Genomic DNA, 23749 nt, shown 5'->3' with positions numbered 1-23749 from the left:
TAATCCAGTGCTCTTTGCTGGAGGCCATGCTGACCCTACCCATGGCAAGTCACCACTTACATAATACATCATGGATTGGGAAATAGACAGCGAGCCCAGCATTTCCCAAAGTCAGTGAGATGGTCATCAAGGAGACCAGTTCATCAAGGTCTCAGTTCAGTGCTCCTATATTTTTAATACTTCACTGACACTTACTAACCTCCCGTTAAAACAAAGAGAAAGGAGGCTTCACGCTCAGAGCCTCAGGCAGGCAACAAAATCTAGTCAGAATTTAATACCACTTTTTTATGGTTATCTTTATGTAAAATTTTCTAGGGATGTTCCTAATACAAGGCTTCCTTCTTAAAAAATTTATTAGTTAATTTGTAGAGGAGTTGTAGGTTTACAGAAAAACAATGCAGAAAGTCGAGTTTCCACATTAGCACTCCACCCCCCAGTTTTCCCTATATTAACATTTTTGTATAACTGTGGTAATATTTGTTACAGTTGATGAACCAATGTACAAGGTTCCTTTTAGAACTCATTTTAACCTAAAAAAATGAACTGCTTTAATAAAAAGCATAAATAATTATGAGGGAGGTATGCAAATACGGCAAAAACAGCAAAGGAACTACAAGAATGACTGGAGGCCATTTGAGCATCACTTTTATCATCCCCATTTTTCAGATGGGGAAACTGAGGTGCCAAGGTCACACAGCTGGAAACGACAGAATGGGGGTTCTACGTGGTCTTGAGGACCCGTGATGCTGGTCCTATGTGTGGGGGGGAAGGGTGCTAGGGTGAGCTGGGGCCAGAGAAACAGGGAACTTGGAATAAATTATTTCTTTTCATTCACTCTCTTTGCTTTTAAAAAAGTGGATGTTTTCTGGAGAACCAAACAAGCACTAGGAATAGATTTATATTGTGCTGAAATTCAGGCCGATGGGTAATTTCCCCTTAACAAGAGCAAACTTTCCTGTCTTATCCTATCATTGTTCATAGAAACAAAGGGACAGCCCCACCTCTGTGGAGGTCTCAGTGAACAATATCCTACCCATGGATCCTGCTAAGAAACATGTCCGAAGGCCGGCTGGCTGGGGCATCCCCCGCATCCCACAGAGGATGTCCAGGTGTTCAGTCCACGTCTACCTCTATTGTCCAGGATGAAACTCATGCAGGCCTATTCAGCAGGACCTTCCACCAGATTTGAGCTTCATCCAGTATATGTCCTAGAAAATCCACATTAAAAGCTGGTACTCCCTCTCAAGGCTTAGTGATTATGTGAGGCGGTTCAAAGATGGAGGCCTGGGCATACTTGTTCATGAGACCAGATCAAATGAACTACTACAAAATGTCCTACAAATTGTACTACCAAACAGGTCATTCAAGGGCTCCACGAAGCCCTGGCTCCACCATTCTGGGGCAGCCTCTGCCCTTCCCCAAACTTAGTCTTCTGGTCTGTAATATGGGTACACTAATTCCCAAGTTGGGGACTGCTAGGAAGCAGGTTTGTGAGATGCCAGGGCAGTGCTAGATACATAGAAGGGCTCAAAGCCTAGAGAACATTATCATGTCAGCTGGGGTGAGGGCTAGAATGTTCTGGAAGAACCAAGCCTGGCCCTGATCTTCCTGACAGACAACAGGGCTTTGGCTCTCCAGGGGGAAGTTGGTTCATAGAGCATAGCATAGACTAGGATTTGTTTACTTTTATCCAGATGCACCTTGTTCCCCAAAGAACTGACATCTTACAGGGGAGTATTCTTGTCTTATTAGACAGCAAGTCATTTAAAAGCAAGTAATAAAAATGAAGTCAGTATTCCACCAACATTAAACCTTTCTGCCTCAAAGGACACCATCAAGAAAGTGAAAAGACAAACCACAGAATGGGAGAAATAATTTGCAAATCATACTTACAATAAGATATACATAGTCAGAATATATATCTTATAAAGAATTCATACCACAATTGGACAAACAGCCCAATTAAAAAACAGTCAAAGGTTTCAATAGACATTTCTGAAAAAGATATGCAAATGACCAAAAAGTACATGAAAGATGTTTAATTCATCAAGAAAATGCAAATCAAAACCATAACGAGATACCACTCACCCCCTCTAAGACATCTAAAATAAAAAAGATGGAAAAATAAAAAGTGTTGTGAAGGATGTGAAGAAACTGGAATCCTCATATAGTCCTGGTGGGAATATAAAACAGTCTAGGAGTGCCTCAAAAGGTTAAATATAGTTACCTTATGACCTGGCAATTCTACTCCTAGGTACCCAGAAGAAGTGAAAACATACACACACAGAAACTTGTAAATGAATGTTCGTAGTAGCATTATTTATAATAGTCCCAACCTGGGCAAAAACCAAAAGTCCATCAACTGATGACTGGATATGCAAAACGTGTTATATCCACACAATGGAATATTAGTACTCAGCTGCAAAAAGTAATGAAGTACTGACACATGCTGCAACATGGATGAACTTTGAAAACATCACGCTAAGTAAACTAAGTCAATCACAAAAGGCCACTTGTATGATTCAATTTAGATGAAATATTGCAAACAGGCAAATCCATAAAGAAAGAAAGATTAGTGGTTGCCAGAGGCTGAGAAGTAGAGGGAATGGGGAGTGAAGCTAAAGGGTATGGGTTTCTGTTTGGGTTCTATCTGTCCTAGAATGACATAGTAGTGATGGCTGCACAACTCTGTGAACATTCTAAAAATCACCAAATTGTACACTTTTAAGGGGTAAATTTTACAGTATGTAAATTACATCTCAAAAAAAGCTGTTGTTTTTAAAAATGAAGTCTGTAGTTAAGGATGATATGTAATACTGTTTTTATCATCACTTATTATCATTATTTATTATTATAACTAAGAATATTTCCTCGTCTACCCCAGCTCAGCCTGCCCTCCTCTGAATACCTGTCATCTGATCTGCAGGGTAACTGGAAGGCAAGTTGTCTAGATTTTTAGAGAACTAAGCCCACACATCTGTATCAACTGTGGAGCCCTTTGGCCTGCTTTACTGAGCCAATAAACTTCAGAATTAAGACATGCCATGCTCATGGCCGTCTAAACAGCCCCACCTATCAGCTGCCCTATGAACAATGTTTTTGGTCTGGGGATTGGAGGGAGGAAGTTTGGCGGGTGTGCTTACACAATACTCCATGTGCTCCCCTGCATTTCCTGGCCTCCTCTGCTGGCCAATGGTCTGTGAGAGGGTGTAAAATGTGTCACCTTTGAGCCAAGGCAGTCAATAGCACATGTGCTGCCTTCATTGATCTCTTCCCTTTTCATGGTTACCATGGAGGCAACACATTCAAGATAGCTGGGCCACAAGACAAAACCAGCCAGATCCCTGAGTCACCTGTGGAGGAAAACTACACAGAAAAGTTGGTGACCCAATCAGATCATATGGGAAAGAAATAAACTTTGGTTGAAGCAAGCTGCTGAAATTTGGGGAATTGTTTGTTGCAGCAGCTAGCATTAGTCAACCTGGCTAATACATTGCCTTTTAAGGAGGCCAGACTTGTTGTTCAGTCCTCCAAGGCCAGGGGCCCTGTGGACTCCTCTTTGGCCTCTAATTTCTCTACAGGTGGGAATTTAATGTCTAAATGATTTCCTCACTCAACAGCTTGATTTTGAAAGCATTCAAGAAGGGAGGGGCAACTCAGGTAGAACGAGTGTCTAATAGGCACCAGGTATTGTGCTAGACCCCTGATGATTTTATGATACTCACCACCACTCCACCCACTTGACAGAGAAGGAACTGGAGGCACAGAGAGATTCAGTAACTTCCCCAAGGCCACGAAGCTAAAAGAGGTCAGGCCTGGCTTTGAACCCAGGTCTATTTGATTCAAAACTCACTTTCTTGCCACGGCACCTTGCTGCCTTTCTATTAGATTTCCAACAGTTTTCAACCCATTCCAAAGTCCACCCTTGTCTGTCATCCTCTAACAAGTCTCCCAAACAAAGCCTGCCTTATATGTGAAACTGATGCAAGATTTGGGATAGTGTCTAAAACTCTTTGAATGCAAATGGTTTTGCTCCTTGGGTAAGTCCCCTTGGGACTTTATCCAAGGTTTGAGGGTTTGAAGAGCATCATCCCACAGGGAGCAAGAATTCACCTCCCAGGACTTGGCTTCTACTGAGAGGAGGACTTTTCAGCCAGACTCAGCAAACACACCATATCAGATACCATGGAATATAGGCCAAGTGCTGGTTCCCTGGGAAGAGACACGAGGCAGGAGAGGTAAGGGGTCCATGAAAGGAAGCTTCCCAGGGCTCTCCTTCTTGCTTCAGGAGCACTGCGTGCCCAGCACTGTGCTGGGGCAGAGAGCACACACTATGGAGTGTGTGACCCAGTGAGCTGCCAACCTTGTGGAAGAGCCCCTTCCAGCAAAGACCACCAAGCATGTTCTCCATCTTCCCTGGGGGAGCTTCCACCCACTCAGTGACTCAAGATAAAAACCAGTCACTCAGACTCCTCCTTCATGTCCTACCTGGCTGTCCCCTCCTAAGCATTGCCCAAATCCCTTACTCCTCCCTGTCCCTTTAGCTGCAGGCCCAACCTGACTTGCTGCCATCTATTCCAGTTCCCGTAGCAACTCCCTAGATGGCCTCTTGCTTCCAGTCCTTTCCCCTCTTACCCTTCCATGTGGCCAGAGAGACCCTCCCACAATACAAGTGGCATTCAAAGTCCTAGCGGCTCCCCATTGCCTTTAGGATGGCATCAAACTCTTTAGCAAGGTTTGCCTGGACCTGCAGCTGGAGACCCTCCCCCTTAGTCTCACATCACCCACCCTTCCTTCCACGTCTCCAAAAGTGACCATCCCAAGCCTTCTTACCTCTATGCTAGGGTTTCTCAATCTCATCGTTACTGAGACTGACATTTTGGACCAGATAATGCTTTGCTGTGGGAGACTGTCCTGTACATTGTAGGACGCTTAGCAGCATCCCTGGCCTCTGCACACTGGATTCCAGTAGAACTGTTCCCCTTTCCCCCAGGTTATGACAACCAAAAATATCTCCAAACATTGCCTGGGGAGCAAAATAGCCCTGGATCAGAACCATTGCTCTACATCATTGCCCATAAAAGGCTCAGGTCCTTTCACACCCGGCTTCTTCCTTCTCCTCCTTTAAGATGTGATTCAGCAGCAGCACTGCCCAGAAGCCTCCCTGGCTTACCCAAGTTGGGTCCCCACACTTCCTGCGCACAGCTCCACCACAACTCATGTTCCATTGCATTCAATTATCTTTCTATGTGCTATCATTCCCTCTGTAAGGTAGGCCTCTCCAAAACCCTGACCACCAGGGCATAGAAGGGTGAGCTGCATGGACACAAAGATGCACAATGATCAAGTAGCAAATTCTAGGACCATCCAGGTAAGAGTCATGGATTCTGACCAGAGGAGGGATAGGCTCAGTGAAACTGGTGGCCTTAGAGCTAAGCAAGGACACAGAAGTGAAAAAGATGGCATCAAGAGCAGGGCCTACAGCTCAAATGAAGGCAACATGTGGATGTCAAAATGAGCCCGGGAAATGGCATGACAAGAGTTTGGGGGCTCTGGGGGAGGGTAGAGATATAGGAGATAAGGATGTTGAAGCATAAGAAAATATAATCAATTAGGCCCAGGGGATATTCTGCCATGAAATTAAAGGAAAAAAATAGGGTCTTATGGTCAAGTAAGTTTGGGAAATGCTTGTTAACAGTTAAATAGGTTTCTTTATTGCAGAACTTCTCAGAGCCTTTAATACACTCACATGCTGGATAAACCTTCACAAGGAGGAGACAGGGCATGTGGTATTGCTCAGTGAATCACAGACCCTCTAAAATGGTCCAGGTCCTATGGTCAACCCTTTGGAACGTGCTGCTTAGGGCTAAGCTGTACCTTGAGGTTGTAGACTAAAAGCAAGGTCAATTTGTCTGGGATTGGGTACAATGCTTCCCAGTGATGTTTGAAGGCCTCAAAACCACTAGCTTAGTCCCTCTCCCCCTACATCTGGGCACTGGCCATACTGAGAAGTAAATCAGGCTCCTGAGCAATCACAGAAAGAACTGGGAAGGCAGCACAATATTTATTGTAGGAAAACAGTCACCCCAAGAGACCGCTTCGACCACCTCCCTCCAGGCCCCTAGGCCACAACATATGGTGTGGTTTAAATTTTTAAAATTAAGAAGTACTTAGAAAAAAATGTTGGCAGGCTGTGAGGCACTTGTAAAGTCATCTGAGCTAATGGGGAGTCTGGGCTCCATGCCTTCAGGAGATGGGAGGCAGTTCCAAGCAGGGGTGGGGAGATTGGAGGCCCCAGATCAGGGTTGGCTGGCAGAGGTTTGCTTCTTTACTAGGCTGGCCAGGAGACTAAAAGAGGGAAGTGGACCCTAGCCATGGCCCCAGTGCCTGCCCTTGTCCCCTACCTTGAAAAGGACAAAAGCACCTATTCTGGCTGATAAGGTTGGGCTAGAGGATTGTTTCACCTTCACTGCAGACCCACAGCCAGGCGAGCAGACGGTGCTAGGAAACCAGTAAGGGTGGGAAACAACACAGCCCAGTGCAAAGAGCAAGAGCTCTAGGATCACCCAGTCCCGGTCAAATTCAAGCACTGCCACTTACTAAGTGGTGTGACCTGGGATGGGGACAGCCCTCCCAAGCGTTCTCCTGCTCATTTGTAAGCTGGAGTCAATAAAATCTACATCATGTAGTGATAGCAAGGATTAAGCAAGATGGGGCCTGGCACACAGTGGCTCTCCAATACATGCTAGTTGCCACTGTTTGGGGTACATATGTGGGCAGGCAATATAGATGGGATGGCAAGGCTGAGCAAACAGTAGAAAAACACCTTTATGTAGGGTGGTTGAAGATTCTAGTAGGTGGGCTGCCTTAGCAAGTTACTCACACTATCTGGACCTTGTAAATAGAGCCCTTGCTCAATAGAGGAGCTCAGTCAGTGAGCTCTTGAGATTAGCCCATCCTGGGTACTTAACCCCCTGAGAGTGGTACCTCCTCCAAGCTCGGGGTGCCAGTTTAGCCCAGGTGTCCATGCCATTTCAAATGGTGGCTGGAAGAGCAAAAGCACGTGTGCCTGCAGCTGCAACAGCGTGTCATTGGCTGCAACTATTGTGAACAGAGAACCTGCAAAGACACTTCTCTTCTTTGACCACTTTTCAACCTCAGAACTTTCTCCAACACCAACAAGCCTTCTCTGGAACTATGGCCCTGCCATGGTGACCTTGGAACTGGCCCTTTTAAGGATATAGGTTGTTTTATGGAAAGGAACCCTATCATCACTGACAGTACAAAAGTAGTGAAAACATTTGAAGTATTCAAAAGTTCCCATAAGGGGTGCATGATTATGGTGGAAACAGAAGTAGCAAGGAAAGCAGCAAGAAAATTACAACTGCTGCATATACAATGAGGACGGCCACTCAGTAAAAGTCAGAGGAAGTGACAAAAGGAAGCACTTCTTGGTGTCAGCCTGGGCTTACCCTCCCTACAGGAGTATGGCTAAATGGGATGCAAGAAGCCTGGAGGTAGGGGAGTCCTAAGAGCTCAAGGTCTCCTGAGACATGCCAACATCCCTTGGAGCAGCCAGGATGTAAGGTGGGACCAGAGTGGCCAAGGACTCCCTGCAACCTTTGCCAAGAAGTACACCAAGCAAGGGCTCACCTGACTCAAGGGACTTTTCTATCATGCAGACAAAACTTATAACAATATAGAAGACTGTCTGAGTAAGGAGAAGAGAGGTCTGGTTTAAACTCTGAAGGACCTACTGTGGTTGTAGACCCCTGAAACCTCTTTGGCAGCTTTTACACGCCTTTGCAGGCTTCCAGCAGCTCACCTGTTGCTGGAGGAGCTCTGGTATTTGGCCCTCATTCCTTCTGTCCACAGTGCTAGCTCTGCCTCATGAGCAGAACTAAACTGGGGTACCTGGAAGGTCTATGTTCAATTATACCTGGAAAGTCTATGTTCAGTTGTGTTCAGCTTTAATACAATTATGAATAGATCCCAGCTACTAGGATTAGAAGAATACCAATTCTCTTTCCCTGCCCCAAGGTGGCAGAAGGTTGGGTCCTTTCTAACTAAGAATATACTGAGAAAATTCATTTTCTTTTTGTCATTGTTGCTCATAAGAATCCCATGTGGGTCAAGGGCTCTCTTTTCTTCCAGGATTAAAAGTCACATCCAGAAGTCTCTGAGTTTCCTTGGCTACACATCTCTCACTGGCTGTGTTATTTTGTTGATTGGTTCTTATTTTGTGATCACTTGCGATCCTTCAGTGCAGGCTTGGGGAGGATAGATTTTGTGATAGTTCAATTTGAAGGAACCTTCTGAGCCACCTGACAGCAAAGACTGGGGTGTAGGGAGAGGAAGATCCAGGCAAGCTGTTGGTTCATGGGTCTCCACCCAGAAGGTAGGGCTGCTTCTTGACATGTGTACTTTTGTGTTGGCCAATCTCTGCCATATTATGTGTAGATGGATGGACAGTGGGGACCCCATCAGACAGATTATGCAGATCTCAGTTCACTAACAGCCTGGGACAGCACCCAAGGGGCAGAGGATGCTGCAGCGACACAGGTCCAGGGGATTGGTGCCCACAGTGTCTGGGGTGCTGAGCCAGGACGAAGCCTCCACTGGCCTATAGGGTCAGGATGCACCACACCTGTTCACAAGGAAGACTCATCTCGGGTTTTCAACACTTCCCACAGAGGGACCCAGCAGGGAGGGCCACTTTCAAGAAAGGGAGAGTGAGACCCAGGGAGAGAGTGGGACTTGATCAAGTTGTAGACTAGCTGGACTAGACCCCTGGTTCTCAGGCTCTATGAACTGGGTCGAAGACACATTTCTCTGTTAAGCTAGGGGTAAAAGGGAAAAAGTCCTAAAGTACCAAGGCTTCCAGGACGCTGGAGATGACACTACCCAGACCCTTCAAATGTCTGGCACTCCCAAGGTGGGGCCAGGGGAGGTCTCTTGCACTCTGAGCCCCACATTCTTCCACATGCTCGGTTGTGTGAGGCACGCTCTGCCAACGCAGCTTTGGGCACCTGCTGTAGCCCCCAATCACACCCTGACCCTTCACCTCCACACCAGCTCCTCAGAACTGACCCCACTGAGCCCTTGCCCTGGACAATCTTGACCCCTCACTCCGTCGGGCCACTGCTTGTCCTGCCACAAACACTTGTGGGCAGGCCGTAGGCAGGAGGGTCCTTCGAGGGAACCAGGTGTGGGTGCTCTTGGGGGAGGATGAGACTCCTGGAGGCCAGTGGCAGCTACCAGGCAAGCAGTTTCCACCTCCCCACGTGACTCAGCACAACCTCGGGGCCCAGCCCAGATGCCTGGACAAGGCCTCTGCTCCTCCTGCCATAAGGTTTAGGTGGCCTCTTACCTTTGGGGTGAGGTATTTGGTCATAATTTCCTTCCCTTTATCTCCCAGTTTCTCATCTGGAGTAACTTCATATTCTGCCTAAAACAGAAGTAGAAAATGAACAACAGATTTGCTTGTGAGCTTCTTATAGTTACAGAACCTTAGAGTAGAGAGGGCCCCTGGAGGCCTTTCCTCCTTTTTTATTTATTTTTTAAGTGTTTTAAAAATATTTTTGTGTGAAATATAACATATATATAAAGAAAGAAAAAGCAATAATTTTCAAAGTACACTTGAACAAGTAGTTACAGAACAAATTTCGGAGTTTGTTATGAGTTACCATTCCACTATCTCGAGTTTTCCTTCTAAAAGAAACATCAGTAGAGTGATTCAGTAGTCATACTTGTTCGTTAAATCCTATTTTCTCTGTTATAACTCCTCCTTCTCCTTTGATCCTTCTCCCAATCTATAGGGATCTTTAGGCAATGCCCGTTTTGACTTTTTCACGTTGAGAAGGGGTGTTGACAATAAGGGATAGGAAGATGTAATTAGTTGATAATCTTGGAGAGGCTGGTCCCTCTGTTTTCAGGATTTATCTGGCCTAGAACCTCACTGAAAATTATAGGCTCCAGGAAAGCATGAAACCTTATAGAGTCTCAGTTTGAGCCCTACGTATTCTTAAGAGTTAACAGGAGTGATAGTGGTTGGGGTTTAGCAAACCATAGCAATTAGCACTGCCTAACTGAAGTTTGCATCAGAGTAGCCTCCAGAATAGCCACTTGATATCATTTGAGCTCTCTTAGCCACTGATGCCTTATTTTATTACACTTCTTTTCCCCTTTTTGGTCAGGAAGGCATTGTCGATCCCATGGTGCCAACGCCAGACTCATCCCTGGGAGTCATGCTCTACATTGTCAGGGAGACTTTCATGTCATGTCCCTCATACAGGGGAGGGCAATGATTTTCCTTGCAGAGTTGGGCTTAGAAAGAGACAGGCCACATCTGAGCAACAAAAGAGTTTCCTGGAAGAAACTCTTAGGTCTCATTATGGGTAGTCTTAGCTTCTTCACTACAGAAGTAAGTTTCATAAGGGCAAGCCTCAAATGGGAGTCCCCAGTGGTTAAGATGGTACCTGGGGTTTCCCAGATGATAAAGTCAATAGTTCAATTTTTCCCCCTTTAGACTCTCAAAGGACTCTATCACTACTTTTTCATTATGAGCCCACCACAGTCTGAGATGTACCCTGGAATTACATTAAGTAATACAGAATTACAAGGTCTCATTCCCATTCTGGACTCCAGAAGTTTGGGTCATTGTTGAAATGAGCTATCCAGACAGGTTGGTTTAGGTTGTGTGTAACAAAAAATTTAGTTTCTAGACATAATAAACCTTTCGGCCTTTGGTCTCATACACTGGGTGAAGGTCTAGGGTACATATGCTAACATCTTTTACCCCATATTCTGATTTACCTTAGTCTCAGCCAGATTGGCTTCATTTTTATCTCTAATTGAAGCCTGATCTCTTTTTGGGTTACTTTAACAGTCATTATATATAGCTGCACTTACTTTCAGGGCTGCGGCCTTCCATTTCTGGGTCTTAGGTGTCACAGAGTTACTCCAAGTTCCAAGGAAATACCAGCTGATACACATACAACTCAGTGTCTCAGAGGCTAGAAATACACTTACAACTTCAGACTAAGTGTGGCTGCTTAACTTCCTCTCCTTTTACAGGGCAGGAAACAGGCCCGGTGAAGGGAGAAGACGTGGCCAAGGAGTCTGGTCTCCAATCGAAGTAACTCTGTGCCCTCCACGGACACTGGTGCTAGCCCAGTGGTTCTCTGCTCAGACTACATAGCAGAATCACTGGGGAGTGATGGCAAATACTGGTGTGTGGGGCCCACCAGCCAGGCATCTGGGCAGCCAGGGTCAGAACCACTGATTCACACAGATCAAAGGAAACCACTGGAAAATACCGGACCACCAAACTGGGAGGCCACGGGGAGGGCTCCTTAGGTTACAAACAAGCTGCATGACCTTAGACAATTTCCTTAACCTCTATAAAGCACAGATGAGAACCACACCTCCTTATAGGGTCACTGCACAGACAGAATGTGATAAAGCTTTTGTCCCAGAACATGGCACATTATAAATACTCAATAAATGGCTGCCATTACTATTCACCATCATCATTATTAAACCTTGCAAGAAAAAACCTTCTCCAGCTTTTGTTTTATAAAGTGAACGTATGGAGGTTTTTTCAGATTCTGTTTTTTTTAACTGTGGTAACAGGTATATAACATAAAATTTGCCATTTTAACCATTTTTTAGCATACAATTCAGTGGTTTTAGTTATAACTGTAACTTTTTCATCAATCCCAAACAGAAGCTCTGTACTCATTAAAACTCCCCATTTCCCCTTCCCCCCAAACTGGTTACCTTGAATCTACTTTCTCTCTTAATCCATCTCTTTGAATTTGCTTATTCTAGATTTCTCATATAAGTGGAATCACATACAGAGGACTGTTGACATGATCTCATCAGAACATCAAAAGATCTCAGGTAAGTGACATGGGAGGGCTGGGGTACCTCATTCCCTGCCTTCTATAGATTTAGATTGGGAGGTTCTGGGAAGCAAAGAGACTTGCCGAGGGTTATGCAGCTAGAGGTGGTAGGGCTGGGAATGGAACTCCCAAGCCCAGAGCTCAACACTAAGGAATTTAGGACTCCAGACCACTGGCCAAGCCAGTGGGACCAAGCTCTAAAGAAGTGGAGACTTCCAAAAGACAGACTTTTTTATTTTCTTTGACCCAAGTGAGGCTCCTTCACTCACTTGAGAAAACAAGAAGCCTGGGTGAGCTTGCCTTTCTCATTGAGACAAGGGAATTAATTGCAAATTGTTTAAAACTATTTCAAAATCTACCACTCAAGGACTTGTCAGCCTTGGTCCAAGAACAGCTATTTCATAAGAGATGGAGGAAGTGACATCATCATAGACAGACTGAAACCCTTTCCCCAGGCAGATTTTTCACTTGAACTGAAAACCCCTTTCCCCACCCCTACCTGGTTCACTCTACTCACCTGGTTCAAGACAACCTCACAGCTCAGTATCTGGGACATAACTTCTTACCAGCCCAGGAGATTCTCCTCGCAAAAGGGAAAGCACAGGCAGCATCTTGGAATGTCCACAGATACAGCCAGTAACATTTCTACTCCAAGTATGTAAATTTCCTCATATTGCTATTTCTCTTCTTCCAATGGAAAGACAAAATTCAATTATTTTCTCCAAGGAAGAGAAGAAACATCAACACTATGATCATTTGGGATTCATTCCAGAAGGCTGTGGAATGGTGGTTCTGGAAGGAAACCAACTTCTTCCTTTCACACACTAAGACACCAAGGCTTAGAGAAGAAGTGAAGGACTCGCCTAAGGTCATGGGTCAGTAGCAGTGCCAGGCCTAGCATGTGGGCCTCCTGACCCCCAGTGAGTCACCGGGTCACAGCTGCTCTCTCCAAGTCCAACTCCTCCTCACCAGTAAGGTGAACCTTGTGGGACTTTTGATTTCTTGGAATCCTTAAAGGAGAGAAGATCCTTTTTCTTTTTTCTTTTTCTTCTTATTTTCTCCCTCTAGGCTCCCCAACCATTTCCCAAAATGGTCATGTACACCCATGCATACACACACACTGGATATACAGTCCTGACTGAAGGCCAACCCTACAAGATAGGGATTATTATTCCCAATTTACAGATGAGAGGCCAAATAGCTAAGGACAGAGCTAGGTGTAGAGTCTGTGAAGGAGCTGGGAATTCGAGAGCACAGTTGCCCATCCTTTCCCGGCAAGGACAGAAGGCACCCACTTCCTGCTGTCCCTGGAGGGCCCGCCTAGTGGTCTGGCACCATGGGAATTTTCCCAGATTGCTTTGCAGGGCACAGACACTGGGCAATGGCCGACCACTATTTGGAATAACTCAATCCCATTCAGAACACTGGATTTGCACTGTCCCAAAATACAACCATGAAGGCGGCTCTATTTAGCTAAATGGAGGTCTGAGGCTCACTAATCAGCCTCAGTAACCAGCTGAAAATATTATTGCTCTGGGTACTAAAACCCCTGTTAAAAGAAAATAACATCACTTTCAGGTCAGTTGCATCTGAGCAGAGCCCCAGCTCGGTGTATGGGAGCCACAGTTCCCCCGGCAGGCAGCTGGGAGCATGCAGGGACAGCACCACCAGCCCGGGATCAAAAGGCCTTTCTTTGAGAGTCCATGTCAGGTCACCACCACTTGAAGAGCATTTGTGTTGGGAGGCGGAAAACCAACAGAAGGCTTCCAGCTTGGCTCTCCACACCAATTAAATCACCTGGAGTGACAGGCTGGGTCTCCACAGTGACCGTGAGAGGGGCTTGGGCTCGTGGCGACACAAGTCCCAAAATGCCACCTACAGAGAGACGGTCCATTGGCCAGTGACACCACGGCGGGCTTGGCTGGACAGGCATCACTAAATGCAGATCAAATATCCACGTGCCTGAGAAACCACTGCTATGGGGCTCCCTTGCCCACATAGTAGGTGAGAGGTTCTGAAATCAGTTTAAACCAGAAAAGTTAAGCAGTAATATGAGGTTGTGCCAATAGCCTAGCATTTCACAATTAGCTTTGGCTTGGGAAATGGCAGCAAGACAATGACTTCAATGAAAAGTGAAGTAAACCATATGCAAGAAATGCCCCTGTGACACAGAGTTACTCTACAACCCAGCAATCCCACTCCTGGGCATATACTCAAAGAATTGAAAACAGGAAGTGGTATAGATACTTGAGCACCAATGTTCACAGCTAACTTAGTCACAATTGCCAAAAGGTGGGAGCAGATGAATGGAAACACAAAATGGGGTTTTCATACAATGGAATATTATGCAGCCATAAAAAAGAATGAAGTCCTGATCATTGTGACAACATGTATGTATTACCACGATGCAATTTTTTAATTTAAAAACTAAAAGGGAGGGCGGGCCATGGTGTCTCAACAGGCAGAGCTCTCGTCTGCCATGCCAGAGACTTGGATTCAATTCCCAGTGCCTGCCCACGCAAAAACAAACAAAAAAATTAAACAAATAAATAAATAAAAGGGAAAGATTCAGTCACCATCACCACCACCACCACACCCTCCAGAAAAAAGATGGCTCTGTGATTTCCATCTGTAAGCCAGTTCCTTTCAAACAGAGATGGTGGTAGGCCTTGTCTCCTACCACCCCTCAACAGAGGGGACACGCACAGTCCTCTGTTGTTCTGCTCACTTCAAACCATCACCCAACCCAGAGCTCAACCCCACCAGCCAGTGCTATGAAGAGCACCTATGCTGATCAACTCAAGAGGCACTACACCAGATATACCCACAGTGGCATTCAAGGAAGGCATCGTTAAATCAGTCTTCCCTTTGCACTGACTTATGCCAAGCATAGGAATGACCTTTTGGGAGGAGAAGCTGCTCTAACCAAAACAACAAAATTCTACATTGAGCTTAAGGAGAAATGAATTCTTCATGTATCTGAGCCTGTGAAAGAGTATAAGTATCTGGGTGCACCCTAGTCTATAAACCTAATATTCCATTCTCTTGGCCTGCTCTCATTGCGTCATCAATCTCTGAAAATGATGTCTTCCCTATTAAGACACATTTCCTAGAATGATTTTTTTAAGTTGTGACTCTTGCAGGCCAGTAAAAGGAACTCACCACATCTCAGAGAAGCTGGCACTGATTTAAATAGTGGAGAAGCTGAGCCGAATTCCTCCTGGCCTTTCACTAACTCTAGATGTCACCTCCTTCTCCCTGGTAACCTTTTCTCCTGGCCTGACAGGAAGATGAAGTCAGAGAGGCTCCGAGGTCTTGCCACCTCCAGCTGCTGTAATTATCCATGCGGTCAGCTTTTCCAGAGTCCACGCGGCAGGGACGAGCAATGTGCCTGCTTGGCTGTGCTGCTCGCCGCTGCCCTTTCTGGAAGAACACCCAAGTCCACCCACTGGCCTCAGCATCTGGCCTGTGCTGACTACATGTGCTGGGGAGTCTCCATTGGCTCCTCCAGCACCTCTCCCCCACTTTTCACACCCTGCTGTGGGGCAGGAGAGCGTGAAGATAGGGTTGTTAGCTCCTGGCTGCCTCCCTGCCTGGGTACTAGGGTGTTCCTGCGTCCCTCATCTGAAGCCTCAGCTCCTGCAGGCTGTCCCTTCACCTAAGCCATAGCTCCCACAGGCTCCTGTCCCACTCCCTTCTCTTGCCCCTGCAGGCACAGAATTTGGAAAGGCTCCCTGCTATAGCTGCGCCAAAGTAACAGACCATCTTTTACTGGTTTCCCTAGGCTGTCTATCACTTTGTAAATAGCCCTTCATTAAACTCTCCATAATTAATACCTTAGGTGGGCCATCATTTCCTGCCAGGACCCTGCCTAATACTCTGCACCACCCTGAGATGGATGGATGCTGACGCAGCTTCCTCTCCACTCTCCAGCTAGAATGCTGAAACTCCGCACGAAGAAGGGGTGTCTGCCAGGGAGCCCAGGGTCAGAAGGACCTCTAGGTCCCCATCAGCTAACATCAAACCTTTGCCCAGCTGGGTGGGCAGATTGTTTGATCTGGCTCCATCTGAGGGACCCTCTGAGGTCTGATTCAGGAGGGGCCTCATTGGCCCATGTTTGGGCAGCTGACAGGACAGGAACAGGAGAGGAGAGAGGAGTGGATCCCTGTCCACAGTAGGTTCGAGACTGAGAGTGGCACAAGTGACCCCATGATGAGCCCAGACCTTGCTCACAATACCACAAATGCCAGCAGGTAAAACCTGCCCTGCCTAGAGTCCCCTTTTCCCCCATCCTGATGATGCCAGTGAAAATTATGAAGGGGGACCTCTCTCTCAGGTGGGGGTGACAAGTCACTGCTGCTGTCAGAGAGAGTCCTGTGACAGTGAGGCTATGCTATGCCGCACCTCCCGTTCTGTCCTATCATTCTTCTCCCAAGAGTTGCAAACCAAGTGGCTCTCCTGCCTAGGTGTCGCTTCTCCTCTTCAATCCCCAGAATCATTTCTCTGTCCCCAACCTCCATCAAAGTCCCCCATGTAAAGTCTTTAACTGTCCTGTTAATTGTTTGGTTAAAAGTAAAAAGAACCCCAACCTTTCCTAGTTCAAGCAAAACTGTCATCTCTTGGCTCTTGGCATCCAAGAATTATAGGGAGGATGGAAATGTAGCTGAACCCAGAGCACCAGGAACCAGGGACATGAGCACTTCTCGAATCCACTCTCATCCTTGTGTGTGTGTGTGTGTGTGTGTGTGTGTGTGTGTGTGTGTCAGCTTCATTCTTTTGCATTGTGGGCTGGTTTCCTCCAGTGGTGGGAAGCATGGTAGTCAACAGTTTTCAGGTTTTTCATTGTACCAGAGAAGGACTTCCTCCGAAGTTCAGATAACTGCATCCCAACCAACAAAACCTCTTGAGAGACACTAAGCCAATACCATCTAGCTAAACTATTTCTAAATTCTTGGCCCACAAAAAAATGTGAGTTAAGTGTTTATAGTAGTTGCAAGCTATAAGTTTTGATATAATTTGTTACACAGCAGTAGATAACAAATACTTAACAGGTATCTGAGCTCATAATGGTATCATTTCATTTTAAAAATGTCCTTCTTGGTGTACTTTTGGGGGCTGCATTTAACCAGGAAATAAGCTCCATAAGGACAGGAACTTACTTCTTCTGTTTCCTGTGTCATTCCCAATTCCTGAACAGAACAGAGCCTGATGAACAGGAGACTCTCAATAAATACGTATTGCCTGAATGCAGTAGAGTATCTGCCAAGACTCCTCCCACCCCAAAGAGAAGAGACCTCAAAACTCTAAATCCCATCCAACTGTAGGTAGGGGAGAGTTTCAAGCAAGCCAGCATCTGGCCAAGTCTCCCAGAGGAGTTCATCAATCTTGAAGAAGTTCATGGCAAGACCCTCTTGGCCTGTGGGAAATCACTAGTCTGAACTCCTTCCAATCCCTGACAAGTGGGGCAAACTCTGCCCTCCAGACCTATACAAAGCTTTGCATTAGGTCATCAACTCCATTTCTCTGTGGGAGCGCAATGAGGGAGTCTTTCTCTCCAGGAAGCCCCTCGACTCCAGAGACTAACACCTGGTTTACCCTGGCAGTATGATGAGTGATGCAAGGACAGTGCTGCTGCCCAAAAAAAACCACACAGACTTCATTTAAAAACGGCCAGTCTTTTACTTGATTCAAGATATGCAGACATTAGACTATAGACAGTAGCCTTTCCTGGAGATGGGTTATTTTCATTAAACTTCACTTGGGAGAAATTCAACATAGAGGTAGGAATGGTGTGGATGGCACTGGCTGAGCCTAGGAGCACCTGGGATACAGCAATACCAAGGACACTGCCACCTCCTCCCTCCTCTGAGATCCAGTAAGAATGGAAGAAAAACGTATTTCAGATGAGAAATTGTGCCAGCCCTGGAAAACTCAATAAAGTCTTCATGCGTCAAAGAGGTGTTCCAAAGGGTGGTCATTTGACGTCAAGACAGGCAATGAAAAATCCTTGCTAATTCCCAGAGAGAGGACCCGGTCAGCCTCCCATGAGTGGCAGCTTCATTAAGGCGTACGTTAAGAGCCAGACTCACATTTCCTTTCCATAAAAAAGCTCTTGGTACAGACCCAGTGAAAGAGAATGTCTGCATGACCAGAATGAAAATGGGCATCCATTGGTTTGGTTTTTTTTTCCCCTTTCTCAAACTGACTATAAGCATTTAACAAAACATGCGCCCGGAAAATTCCACTGGCTTCTAGACTTAGCCTCACTCTGCTCTACCTCATCAACTCTCTAGACAGGTCCCAAAGCTGCCATTGACTCATCTTTTCCAAAATGGGGACCAGTCCTTGGTCGGGGGCTGAGACGTTGGTCCTTGTCTCCTGGGTGACCTCATTCAGTCCCGTGGCTTTAAATACCAACTATACGTTGACAACTCCCAATTTTCTATTTCCAGCCCAGACCTTTCTCACAAACTCCAGGCCTGAATACCCATCTCCTCTGGAAAATCTCAACTGACAGACATCTCAAACTGAGCATGCCTAAAATGGGGCTCCTGATCTTCCCTCTACACAGCCTCATCCTTCTTCCACCTTTCTGGGTGCTCAGCTCAAAACTCTTGAGTTCATCCTTAGCTCCTATTTCTCATCCCCAATACATCAAGAAATACTAACTCTGCCTTCAAAATATACCCCAAATCTAACCACTTGTAAATTGCTTCCACCTTGTCTTGAGTCACCATCATTTTTCCCCTGAATTCCTGCCATAGCCTCCTATAGGACCTTCCTGCTTCCCTCATTGCCCTTCATAAGGCATCAGGCATCTCAACAAGGAGTCAGAGGGATCCTTTTTAACTTAAGCCAAATTGTGTCAGTGCTCTGCTCAGAACCCTCTAGCAACTCCCAATTTCACTTAAAGTCAAAAATTTTTTTAATGGCACAAAATCCTGCATGATTAAGCCTTCCTTACTCTTTCCAACACCTCCCTGACCACCTCTTCTTTATGCCTTTTTACCTTGTTGCCTTCACTCCAGCCACACTTCTCAACATGTCTTAAATACTCCTGTCTTTGGGCCTTTGCACTGGCTACTTCCCTGCCTGGGATGCTCTCCCACTGCATCCTTGCTTAGCTAATTCTTTCAACTCTTCCTAGTCTTCAGTCATACGGCACCTTTTCAAAAACATCTATGCTGACCTCTCTACTTAATAAAACAACCAGTCTCCCCATTTCCACACTTCCAAAGCTCCTTAACCTGCTCCAGTTTTTCCTCTTGCTATCCACTTACCACCTTTTAACATTCTATACCATTTCCTTATAGTTTATGCCTATCTCTCCCTGGCTAGAATGTGAACATCATGAAGGCAGATGAGACCTTGTTCAACTAATCTTTCCCAGGGACCTGAAATTGTGCCTGGCAGAGAGTACTTTCAAGTGAATGATCACCTGAATGAATGGTAAAGAACACAGGAGAGGGACTTGTCTTTTTGCCCCAAGGGAAGGTTTTCCATAACCCCAGCAGGAGAGAAACCAAGACCCTGGTCCTGCAAGGGCTCACCCAGGCCATTCGTGGTTGTAAACATTTCACGTACCTGTGATGTGGGCCATGCTGAGGACTTTGATGCATTCTCAGCTGGTAGCCCCCAAGTTTGATGGCATAACGACCCTTATAGAGGTGAATCCCCTGTGATGTGGAATGAGCTAACCTGCCAGTTCCCAACAAAACTTGACAACCAGGTGCTCTTCCAGGCTTGCACCTGGAACAGGATGGAGAGCAGAATCACAGAGATTTTTTTTTTTTTTTTTTTTCTTGAGGGAGGAAGGGAAGGAAAGACAGAGAGAAGGAAGGAAGGATGGAAGGAAGGAAGGGAGGAAGAAAGGGAAACATTTTCTTGTTTTATTGTATTTTGTTTGTTTGTTTGTTTTTTACATGGGCTGGGGCCGGGAATCGAACCGAGGTCCTCCGGCATGGCAGGCAAGCACTTTGCCCGCTGAGCCACCGCGGCCCGCCCAGAATCACAGAGATTTTGATCTTCAGGTTTCTGGCTATTATTTTAAGAAAATTCAATCTGGGAAAAGTACTGCATAACAGACTCATGGAGGGGCTAACAGTTCACTTTGTGAGAAGGTTCTACTTTAGGAAAGTCTACTTTAAACAACGAAGCCCACCCCCACCACAGACCTTAGAAAGCCTGACCCAGTTTGCAAGAATCTACCTCTCTTCTAAGGCAGCATGATGGGTAGTAAAGAGTACTAGACTGGGAGCCAGGAGGCCTGTGCTCTGCTTTTGCCACTCTCACATTGTGTGACTCTGGGCAAGCCACCAGCCCCACCAGGCCTGAGTCCCAAGCATCGACCACCTGTCAGATGCTGTGCTGTGGGCTGCAGATTCAGAGACAAAGACCAATGGCTGTGCCTCCAAGACACTGCCAGTCATTGGAGGAGATGAACACACAACCAACCCCTCAATGGCCAAAATTCATGAGTATCTGTAATCTGCCAGACACTGCTCTGAACAGTAGGAACTCAGCTACTCTCTACTTAACACCTCTATTCTCACTGGGCACACTGGCAGAGGAAGACACAAGGTACAGGAGTTAAGCTCATGTCCAGGATCTCATCACGAACTGCAGGGCATCTTCAGAGGCTGTACTCTCAACCAATACACCATTCTGCCAATATGGGACCATAACAGGGTGCAGGTGCATGTCAGAAATGAGAACCTGGGATACAGAGGCACAGCAAAGGGAGAGGGAGGAGACTGGAGAAGGTTTCTCAGAGCTAAGTATAGAGGGATGAGCAATCAGCAGGCATTTATCAGGCAGATGGAATTGGAAAAGGAGAATTTCAGGCAGGGAGAGCAGAGGGAGACAGGGCTAAGAGGCTTGAACTAAACTGGCAAGTCAGAGTCAGGCCAGAACCTAGGGCTCAAGGAATATCCCGATGAAGATTGAGGATGAAAGGGCAGGCAGAGTTCTGACCTTGAAATATCTTGTAAGTCAGCCTCAAAACTTGGACTTTATCCTTCTCAACCCTAAACGCACATTCAGATCCTGCATAAATTTTTTTAAATGCCAATGCCTGCTAGAAACAAATGGTCAAGCCAGTGATAATGTATACCCTGCGTACCAAACTGTGATCTCCAAGTACCATTTCCCAGTAAAAGTAACCAGGGGCCATTACAGAAATAATTGACCCTAAGAGTCTGGGGCAGAAATGAACAAGATGAGCCCAGAGCATCATATCACACCAGAGAGCAAGGAAATCCCACTAAAGGGACTCAGGAGCTGACCTGAAAGGGCTCTCACTGTCCAATGACATAGCCATCAAGCATCAATAAAGATATAACTGTCATTTACCAAAATGTTTAAATCCATGAATTAAAAAAATGTAACTGGTTACTATTAGAGGTTGCTAGTGAACCAACTTGCTATTTTGGAAAATAAAAACAGAGAAAGAATCAAGTATTTCCTGTATGAACTTTAGGACCATGTAACCAAACAGTAACTGAAAGGAAGTGTTCCAATTAACAAATGAAGAAGGAATGGTCGAATTAGAATGGCACCATTTGCAAACCCTAATTAATTAATATATCTACAAATTGAATATCAATGGCTATAGCCAATTCACAAAGAAAGACAACCAGACATTATATGCCTACTGATAGAAAAACAAGAAATCACTTAAAAAGTCAGCCCCCACCCCCAAAACAGAAACTGAGTCTGATCAGATTTGTACATTCAATTGGCAATTTATGAGAAATACAGAGGAACCTACTAAATGACACATGGGGATAGAATCACAAAATTCAAGCTGTGGGAAATTCTTCTGGACGAATAAAAATAAATTATAATAGGAAAAATGGTTATGGGGGAATCTATTGTCAAGCAAAATATCAAACAGTCACAAGGTATGGATCTTATCCAGACCCTGATTCAAATAAGAAAACTTTTAAAGCATATAAAGTATATGAGAAAATTAGAAATTTGAACACTGACAAAGATTTGATGATAATTAATAACTGCTACTGTGGTTATTTTAAATAAAAGAATGCTTACTGTTTAGAGATCCATACTAAAATATTCACAGATGAAATAACATGACATCTGAGATTTGCCACAAAATTCTACAGGAAGGGAAGATGTGGATGGGGGAATGGATTGGCCATGAGTTCATAATTGTTGAAGCTACGTTAAGGGGGAATGGGAGTTTGTTATACTATTCTGTCGACTTTTACTTTTTTATAGTTTGAAATTTTCCACAATAAAAAGGTTATAAAAATACTGGGCTCCATTTCAGGAGATTCAAATTTATAGCTGGGCTTCAGCTCAGGCACTGGTAATTTTTTAAGGCTCCCAGGTGTTTCTAATGCTCAGTCAGGATTAAAAACAATTGTAATTGTGTATACAAGAGATGCCAGGAGCCCGCGGCTAAGAGGAAGGCAGGGGTTTTGGGGGGAGGAACAGGTCTGGGGAGAGGTCCAGGAGCTGGACCAAATGGGATGTGATGCTTGATTAGGTAGGGGAAGGGGTGAGGGACTGGAAGGTCAAGGATAATGCAAAAATTTCAGGTTTGATTGACTGAGGGTTGCTCCTCACTTAGGGAACCTGTCAGAGCTGGTAGCTTCGGGGCACAGAGGGAACATACTGTATTTGGCTGGGATTCACTGGGTTTGAGGGTGCCTGTGTGACTTTCAGTGGAGACATCCAGCAGGCAGTTTGGTCTGTGAATCTAGAGAACCACATGGAAACCCTCAAGTAGACACAAGAAATACGAGCCTCATCACAGAACTGACCCCTAAACTCAAAGAGAGGTCAGGATGGCTGAAGCTAATGGTGGCATTAAGAATCAATAGCATCTTGGCTCACTTCCCTGGGGATGCTGGATGACCCTATTCCTTTCACACCTGGTCTCCATTCCTTGCCTCCCTAACCCTTATTCACCTTCCTCAGACAGAAATCCAAAGGCAAGAAACCAATCTGGGGTGCCTCGCCTTCCTTGGCACATGCCAAATGTCCCTGCATCCTGTCCCCAAAACCCTTGCAGATCAATTAGCATTTGTTAAACAAATAAAATGGCCAGCATATCTGAAGGAAGTCGCAACAGCATCAAGCGTTGGCACTCCCATGCCAGTGGCCAGAGGAACCACTGGCTGACCGATTGGCTTGAAACAACCAAAACATGTTCCACTAACGTGTACTGAGGACTGATATGTACTGAGTACTCTGCTAGGTGGGTTAACAGGAAGCCCAGGTCCCTGCCTTCAGGAAGTCTGCACTCTAGTGGGAAAAAAAGACAGTAAACATGTATATAAACAAATACAAGCTTTAGAATTATAGAAAATGAGCTCTCAACTGGGAGAAGGGACCATAAAATCTAAGAATCCACAGAATCCACAATTCCCCCCAACTTTTACAGGTACCAGTTCACATAATAACCCAGGCTCAAGGAATCAAAGCGCTGAAAGGGACTCACAATGTAGCAGCAGTAGCCCAGGCCCAGAGGTCACCTAGCATTTAGAGCCCAAGACAGATTTGCATTCTCAAAATCTGCACTGGAAGGTTCTTAAGGAACAAGTTTATTCATCACCCTTCTGAATCATGAGGTTTATCTTCTTCTCTGGGAAAAAATACCTGATCACAGAGGGTCAACCCCCACCCCACCCCCCAAGAGCCAGGACTTACCACTGAGTCCAGAAACTGAATGTAACACCGCAGACCAGGTCTGGTCTCGCAGAACTGTCGGAAAAGCAGCCTCCCAATTGGCTGCTTGTCACATAAACTGCAGTAATCTCTGTCTGGAGACAAGAGAAGAAGTGTGGTGAGATTTTGGAGAAAAGGCTGGGCAGACC

The 23749-nt window shown here is 45.6% G+C and overlaps 1 protein-coding gene across 4 annotated transcripts in view; it reads right to left on the bottom strand.

Moving 5' to 3' along the window:
* The window catches only part of GRK5 (G protein-coupled receptor kinase 5), a 250757-nt gene that overhangs the window by 58425 nt on the left and 168583 nt on the right, over window positions 1–23749 (bottom strand). For all 4 annotated transcript variants that reach the window (XM_077126187.1, XM_077126188.1, XM_077126186.1 and 1 more), the window contains 2 exons: window positions 23583–23695; window positions 9371–9448 (listed from right to left, as the gene is read on the bottom strand). In XM_077126187.1, the coding sequence (XP_076982302.1) occupies window positions 9371–9448; window positions 23583–23695 (191 nt within the window). The remainder of the gene's footprint in view (window positions 1–9370; window positions 9449–23582; window positions 23696–23749) is intronic.

The sequence above is a fragment of the Tamandua tetradactyla genome, chromosome 13 (genome assembly GCF_023851605.1).
Source record: "Tamandua tetradactyla isolate mTamTet1 chromosome 13, mTamTet1.pri, whole genome shotgun sequence".
Lineage (NCBI taxonomy): Eukaryota > Metazoa > Chordata > Mammalia > Pilosa > Myrmecophagidae > Tamandua > Tamandua tetradactyla.
Note: the sequence above shows the minus strand (reverse complement) of the source record. Positions and strands in the feature narration are given on the sequence as shown.